Genomic DNA, 7,750 nt, shown 5'->3' with positions numbered 1-7,750 from the left:
CACCCTCGGTCCCCTGTGGGCCCAGACAGGGTGTGCTGGTGAGGTCCTGGGGCCACGGTGGGGGTCAGCACAGCTAGTGGTGGCTTTTACCCCCCTCCTCTGGTTGAAGCATCTGTCTTGGGAGCACCTGCCCATGCCCAGAGCATCCCTCCCGCAGCATCAGACCTGGAAGCGCCGGTCCCGGGGGCGCTGGTGGGCGCGGGGGCTCGCGCTGCTCACTCACAGGGGGCGGATAATGACGTTTAATCACAGGTTTTTGCCAGCGGTGGGTGGAGGGTGACGGAGCGCGGCCGCTCCCGCACGTACCGGCGGGTGCGCGGGGGAGCCGCGGGAGAGGGGCCCGCGCTGGGCAGTCCCGGGGCCAGCGCCCCCCGAACCCACCCGGAGCCCACGCGGGGCGGTGCCGGTCCCGCCCCGCGCAGCCCGCGCCGGTCCCGCAGCACCATCTCCCGGCCGCCGCACGCCGGTGTCCGCGGTCCGGCCCCGCCGCCCCGATCCCCGCCCCGTCCCAGAGCTGAGCCGCGGGCCCGCCGGTTCATCCCACGGAGCCCGGCAGCGCTGGGCAGCACTCGGGGACGGGGCCGGTACGAGGTACCCGGTGCCCTGCCCTGGCAGCAGCACCCACCGGGCCCTGCTCTAGCACGGGAGGCACTTCCACAGCTCCCTGGACAGCTGGCTGAGCTCTGCCATGCTGGTCCCACACTTGCAGGCCCTATTCCTGGCCCTGGCATCCTCAGCACGCAGGGAGACTCTGAGCTGGGCGTCTTGCCATCAGCTGTTACACTCTGCTGAGGCAGCCCTGGCGGGTGCACCAGGCTCTGCCAGGGGTCAGCAGGGGAGCAGCTACGCTGGGCTTCACTGCAGCACCCACTTGGGCAGCAGGATGGGACCCTGTTCCGTGCGCCCATGTGGGCAGCCGAGCCTTGCTCCGTGTCCCTGTGCAGGCAGCCAAGCCGTGCTCCACCAGGGCAGCCCAGGGCAGGTGGCCAGACCAGGTGCTGGCTGTGGCGGTATTCCTGTGGGGTGGTCATGCCATGGTCCACTGCAGCATCACATCACTCGCAGCCAGGCCAGATGCCGGATTTCCTCCCCAGCTGGAGAGGGGACAGAGGAGATGGTGCTGTTCCCAGTCCGTGCTCCCGTTGGAGGCAGCGCCCTGCGCCCTCACACCATCTCCTGCTCCGACATGCGGCTCTCCTTGCCATCCTCCTGGGCCACGGGCTGGCCTCTGAGTAGGGTCTCCTGCACAGGCAAGACATTCTCATCCTGCTCCGTGGGCTGCTGGGTATCTGCGTTCTCTCCGGGCATCCCAGCCTTTATATGCACAGGGGAGGGGTCAGGGGTATGCAGCTACAACCCCCCCACCTCTGCACCCATGTCTTTCCACAGGCTCCTGATACACTGCCGTGACTGCCAGAGTGTTGCTCTGTGTAGGTCCCTCCCAAATGCTCAGTGCTTGCCAGCAGCACCCCAGGGTTGCCAGAGCCCTTGTCCTGTCCCAGTCTAGGCAGCCTAGTTCAGCCCCCACCCCTGCTGCCCTGCAAAGCCACAGCCCCTGCTCTGCTGATGGCACATCCCCAGCCGTGCCCAGGAGGGATCCCAACCCACCCAACCTACTGCTGGAGGGGGGCTCTGGGCAGACTCACCTCCTTCTGCACCCGTCGTCTGGAATCTGGATGAAAAGAGGGACAGAGAAGGCTGTGTTCAGCAGGGAGCACTCCTGCCTGCAGGGAGCTTCCCGGGGTCAGAGCTGGGGCTGGTGCTGCTGCACCACAGGTCCTGCAGCTCACTCGTTGTGCTTGCTGCCACTGCCAGGCTGGGGAGGCTGGGAGCCATGGCAGGAGCCAGACTGGACTCACAGGGCACCAGCGCTGTCCCTCAAGAGCTGGCCTGGCTCAGGCTGCAGCCTGCTCCCAAGGACAGAGCCCCTGACCCAGCAGGGCAATGGGCTCGGGGAGCCCTGCCCTGGTGGTGTCCCCAGAGGGGCTGCCCCACTCTCAGCAGAACTGCTGCTGTCCTCCCCTGCTCAGCCCCTCAGCCCTGCTTGGCCCCTCTGGCCAAGGCATCGCTTCCTGTGCCCCAGCCCCTCACCTCTGTCGACCAGGCAGTAGATGCAGACACCTACGAGGCACGTGACGACTGCGGCCGTGACGGGGATCAGCACCGACAGCGAGGAGCGCCTGCTCGACTCTGCGGGGGGAGAGGGGGTCAGTGGGGCACTCACGGGACACCCACGGGACACCCACGGGACACCCACAGTGACACCGAGTGCCCCGAGCTGCCTCTGCACCAGGCCCAGCCCCGCAGGGATCCCTCACGGGGACAGAGAGGCAGGAAAGCATCACACCGGCCATGCGCTCAGACCCTCCTCTCCCAAAAACATCCAGGGGCAAGGCCAGCTCTTCCAAGTGCTGCAGGAGCCGGAGCCCTGGGAGGTCTCTGCTTTGCACCAGATGAGCCCTGGGCACCAAGCACTTACCGCAGATCACATCCGAGGTGTTTGTCCCTTTCACCTTCAGAGCCAGCCCCTTTTCCTCGCAGCTGCAGGGAAGAAAAAGACCATGTAACCACAGCAGCAGCCCAAACACAAGGAAAGCCCCCAGGCAGGAACAGCTGGGGCTGGGCAGGCACCCAAGCTGTGCCAGAATGAGTCCTGCACTGAGCCTGCCGTGCTCCAGGGCGAGCAGCAAGGGACCCCCACTGACACAGCATGATGGGGACAGCAAGTACACAGCAGCGTACCAGCCTGGGATCTTGGTCTGGAGTTGCTGAAACTGCTCAGGATGGGAATAAGTTTAGGGACAAGGCACAGGAAGGAGTAGATATTTGAGACCTGCCTGGTCAGGGAGGCCCCAGGGCTTGAGCACTACAGCTATGACAGAAAAGCTTAGAGTGGACTTGATGACAGGCTACAAGTGGCTCCGTGGGGATGTAATTTCTGGGCACAGATAAAAGCAAAGTGAAATCCAATGGCTGGCAGCTGAAGCAAGACTAATTCAGCATGGAAACAAGGCTCATGTTTTTACCAGGGTGTGCGATTAACCCCTCAAGCAGCTTTCTAAAGACAGGGATGACCTGCCAGCCCCCGGCATCCTCAAAGCCAGACTCCCCATGGAGAGGACTTGTGCCTGGGCTGATGACTACAGCCACGGAGAGTGCCAGGAGGGAAACCCTGAGCAGGGCATGGGGCATCCCTTTCACCCCTCATTCCTTGCTCCCAGCACAGATGACAGGATGGATACCCCTGAAGGCGCAAGCACTCTGTACACATACTGAGGGACAGTCACAAGGGTCTGGATGTCTGCCTTGACCTCAGCCATGCTGCCCTGAACTTCACCGTGCTCCCAGCCCTCCTCCTCTTGCTCCAGCCCTATGCCAGCCAAATGCTGTGTCCCTCAGAGACCAGCCCAGCTACCCAGTCCTTGAGGCTGCCAAGGAGACCTGCAGCAGAGGACGTGCTCACTGGAGCTGGGGGAAGGACGTGGTCAGCACTCAGACAATACCTTGTCCAAGGATGGCATGGCTCAGTTTTAGAAGAGACGTTGGAGAAGGTGCCTTCTGCACAGGGTTCGCAAGGGGATGTCTTCCTTTCCACGGCCTTGGCTGGAGAGGAGCAGAGGTGGCAGGAAGGTCAGTAGGGGCTGTGGGGGGCAAGGGGCCGCTGAGGCCAGGTGGGCAGCACGCCCTGTGGCAACGCTATCAGGAGTGGCAGCGGGCACAGCTCTCCCAAAGCCCTGCCAGGGGCACCTTGCTGGGCGAGCCCCTGTTCCCTGCACCACCTGAGGTCGGTGCTGCCAGGGCATAGGACTCACCTGCCACAAAGCCAGAGCCGGGCCTGCAGGGCTGGTCCTCCACGCAGGTCTGGCAGCTGGTGTCCGAGCAGTGCGTGCCGGGCTGGCACTGGCACACCGTGTTGTGCGTGGCGTTTCCATGTGTCTTCATGATGAGTCCGGCATCTGGGCAAAGGGAGAACAGGCAAGGTGAGACACCAGGTAGGTGAACCTGGGAGGACACCAGCCCCTGCAGTCCCCACAGGTTGGGTCCAGTGGGCACAGGGACCACTTACTGTGTTCACAGATGTCATGAGGAGCACAGTGCTTCTCCTTGGTCCAGCTCTGCTGATATTGCCCAATCTCACAGGGGGTGCAGACAGAGGTTTCTGTTTTATCGCACTCAGAGACCAGCTTTTCCCCTGCAATAGATGTTGGTGAGGAGAGGGCAAGGGGGCTTTCCCTCTTTTTAGGCAGCATCTCTGCCAGCAGGACAGTGGAGCACTGGTGGCTGTGGACAGTGGGACTGCTGCAGCATTCTGCTCAGTAGCCAGGGCTGCAGGGGCCAGCTCACCTGCTGGCTGCACATGCTGAAGGGCCAGCAGGTAGGGAGAGAGGGCTGTGGGGGCACTCCAGCACTCCAGGGACTGGGAAACAACCTGACAGTGGCAGCAGGAGCTGGCAAACGCCATCACAATTTGCTAGTGCCAGTGGCAGCACTCTCCCAGCAAGCTGCCTTTGCCATGGGGTCCTGTGGCTGTAAGAGTACAGACAGTCCCAAGAGAGCTGTGGCAGATTTGGTGAGGTCCAGGGGGTCTCCTACAGTACCCACAAGGTACTGAGATGACACAGGGAGGGGACACTGTCAGCACTGCTGGCAAGGGGGTGGAGGGGCTCAGTCACACCGAGCTGGGCCCTGGCACAGCCCAGCCACAAGGTCCCCAGGAAGGGGTTTCCATACCTGGCTGACACCGGTTGCAGCATCTGCCCTTGTACTCATACTGCTTATCAGAGCACGTTAAGGCATCACCAGGCTCCCAGCACTGGAAGAAACAGGACCTGTGAATTCATCCCCAGCACTCCCACACCGCCGCGCTTCCACAGGCACTGTGCGTGTTAACCTGCACCCCGAGGTGAGGGTTTCCTCACGCTACTCTTCCTACGCCTGCACTAACCACAGACCACAGCAGCCACCCACTGCCTGATGCCATCAGCGCTCTCTTTGAAGTGGGGTGGCAGCAATTCCGGTAGGATGTCACCACAGTTCCTCAGATTTCCTACTAGATGGTGATTGGCACATAATCCTGTGCCCCTGCCAACAGTGTTGTGGTCTCAGGCTGAGGGAGCACCGCTTTCGTGCCCAGAGCACTGACAGCCCCTTCCCAAGGCTGATGCACCGCCCTTAAGGGACAGGAAAGTCCCAGGCAAGCGCATCATCCATGCAAAGCCTGCCAGGGCCTGGCCTTGCTCCTCCTGGCAGGGGACTGCCCGCACAGGGAAGGGTGGAGGGGGAGCAGGGAATGAGCCCTTGGGCCCGCCGGGGTGCAGGACGGCATCCGCAGCACCGTCCCTCGCACAGAGCCAGCCCCTCGCTGCCCATCCCCAGTATCCCGGCAGCTCCTGGCGGACCCGCCTGAGCTTGGCCATCCTGGGGAGCGGGACTGGGGCTCCGGCAGAGTCGCGGTGCGGGAGGGCTGCGGGGCGGTGGGCAGCAGGCGAGGGAGAGCCGAGCCGAGGGTGCCATGGGCGAGGACCCAGCACGACCGGTCAGTCCCCTCCTCGGGGAGGCAGCGATGGGGCCGCGGGGCTCGGCGGAGGCAGAGCGGGGATGCCCGAGCCCGCAGACCGGCGCCGTCCCCGCCCGCACGGAGCCGGAGGGGAAGTGAAAGGGGCGCAGGCAGCCGGTTCCAGCGCCCCCGCCCGACTGGGGGTCCCGACCGAGGGTCCTGGGGCTCGCCGCTGCCCGTCCCTGCCCGGGGGGACCCCCGGGCCGGCGCTGGGCTGGGCTGGGCTGGGCTGGGCTGAGCTGGGCTGCCGGGCCCGCGCCCTCGGGGCAAAGCGAAAGCGCGTGGGAAGGAGGACCTGGAGAGGAGCCCGGCCACCCCATCCCGCTCCTCCGCCCCGGCAGGCCGGACCGACGGACCCGACCCGGCCCGGCAGCGCTGCCGTGTCCCGCCGCCGCCGCCCTCGCACGGCCCCGGGACTGTCCGGGGAGCGGCCGCGCCGAGGGGACGGGCCGGAGAGGCCAGACCGGACCCCTTCCCGGAAAGCCCGGCGGAAGGGAGGGAGGCAGCGCCCAGCCACTGCCCCTGTCCCGATCCCTGTCCCGATCCCTGCCCCAATCCCGATCGCCCCGTCGTGGTCCCACTCACGCCCAGCAGCGCCGCGGAGAGCAGCCCCAGCAGCCCCAGCCGGTTCATGGCGCTGAGCCCCGGCCGCCGCCGCCGCCCTAAGAACGCCTGGGTCCGTTCCCGCCCAGGAAGGGGCGTTGGGCCGCCCGCCCTGGGGCTTCCCCGCCGCCCCCCCGAGCCCGGGGACAGTTCTCCCAGCCCGCCCCCCCGAGCCCCGCGCTGCCCACCCGGCCCTCGGGCAAGGGCAGTGCCAACCGGGACCCCCGGCCCGGGGTCACGGGCAGGAGTAGGGGCAGGGGTCAGCCGAGGTCCGCGAGGAGGGGAGGAGAGCGCTTGTGCAGCCCCCCCGTCCCCGGCAGGAGCTCCAGGTTTCACTTCTTTTTTCCCAACAGCAGCTCAGAGCTGCAGCCTTTGTGAGCACCTTAGAGCTGTGGCCCTGGAGAATCCCCGTGGCTATGAATCTGGAGGGCCCCCACACCAGTGACCATGGAGAGCCCCAGTGGCTGGGACCCTGAAGAACCGCTGTGGCTGCAACACTGGAGAGCCCCCACAACCACCACAAGCCCCAAAACACATCAGCTCTGAAAGGGGAAGGGGTGACAGCACCAGGACCTGGCTGTGCCTCCATCTCAGTTCCCCAGAAGGGTTGCCAGCAGTCCCCAGGGAAGTTCCAGCTTCCCTGCCCACTCTGGAGATGTTCCCTGGACTCCCCTTTCCATTGTGGTGGCCGGTTAGCGAGTGCCAGCTCCTCAGCATTCCTTGGTGCTCCAGTCACACAGGGCACTGCCGCCCTGTCCCCACGGCCACACTGTGCCCCCTCTGTCACGGTGCCTGAGAGGACACACCACAGCAGCCACTTCCCTGGTCTCCCGGGCTGGTGGCCACGCGTGGCCATTGCCAGGTCACAGCTGCTCCTGGGGAAATTGGGAACCAACCAACTGGGAACCAACCACATGCTCTGGATTCCCCAGCCCGATGTCACTCCCCAGCCTGATGTCACTTCCCAGAACTGACTCGCTTAGGAGCACAAAGGGTCCCAGGGGGAGTCTCGAGGGCAGAGGGAGGTGGCAGTGGCGGGGAGGGGATTTCTGGGCCCAACTCCCCTGGGCCCGGCCTGGGAAGTCCCCACAGCCCCAGGCATTGGCTGTGCAGGGTCCCCTGTGGCCCCAGGCTGTGAGTGCCCCTTGTTCCTGGTCCTGGGTGGCAGCAGGACCTGTTGCTCCCAGGCGGCAGGAGCTGCTCCAACGGGAGCCCCTGCGGGAGCCCCTGGTGCTGGTGCTTGCACTGCAGGGCAGAGCAGCGTCCGTGCTGCTGCTCTGGGTGGCCCTGGGGCTGGGGGTGCAGCACAGGGATCCCGACCCCTGAGCAGTCTTAGCTCCAGTCCCCATCTGATCCCAACCCTGACCCTGGTCCCAGTCTGATCCCAATCCCAGTCTGATCCCAATCCCGGTCTGATCCCGGTCCCAGTCCCAGTCTGATCCCAATCCCGGTCTGATCCCAGTCCCAGTCTGATCCCAATCCTGGTCTGATCCCGGTCCCGGTCCCAGTCTGGTCCCGGTCCCAGTCTGATCCCAGTCCCTGTCCCAGTCTGATCCGAATCCCAGTCTGATCCGAATCCCAGTCTGATCC

The 7,750-nt window shown here is 65.1% G+C and overlaps 1 protein-coding gene across 2 annotated transcripts; it reads right to left on the bottom strand.

The window, feature by feature from the left end:
- Nucleotides 1-691: 691 nt before the first annotated feature.
- Nucleotides 692-6,205, bottom strand: CD40 (CD40 molecule). 2 transcript variants are annotated; one of them, XM_027693969.1, is made up of 9 exons: nt 6,143-6,205; nt 4,732-4,813; nt 4,067-4,192; nt 3,813-3,956; nt 3,504-3,603; nt 2,480-2,541; nt 2,092-2,190; nt 1,647-1,672; nt 692-1,314 (listed from the first exon to the last, which is right to left on the bottom strand). In XM_027693969.1, the coding sequence occupies exons 1-9, from the start codon at nt 6,188-6,190 to the stop codon at nt 1,165-1,167; spliced, it is 837 nt and encodes a 278-aa protein (XP_027549770.1). In that variant the 5' UTR covers nt 6,191-6,205; the 3' UTR covers nt 692-1,164. The 2 variants fall into 2 exon arrangements, with proteins under 2 accessions (XP_027549770.1, XP_027549771.1); XM_027693970.1 differs by having other exon boundaries at nt 692-1,242.
- Nucleotides 6,206-7,750: the final 1,545 nt, after the last annotated feature.

Source organism: Neopelma chrysocephalum, unplaced genomic scaffold (genome assembly GCF_003984885.1).
Source record: "Neopelma chrysocephalum unplaced genomic scaffold, ASM398488v2 Primary Assembly neopelma1_94, whole genome shotgun sequence".
In the NCBI taxonomy this organism is placed as follows: domain Eukaryota; kingdom Metazoa; phylum Chordata; class Aves; order Passeriformes; family Pipridae; genus Neopelma; species Neopelma chrysocephalum.
This window is presented reverse-complemented; position numbering and strand designations above follow the sequence as displayed.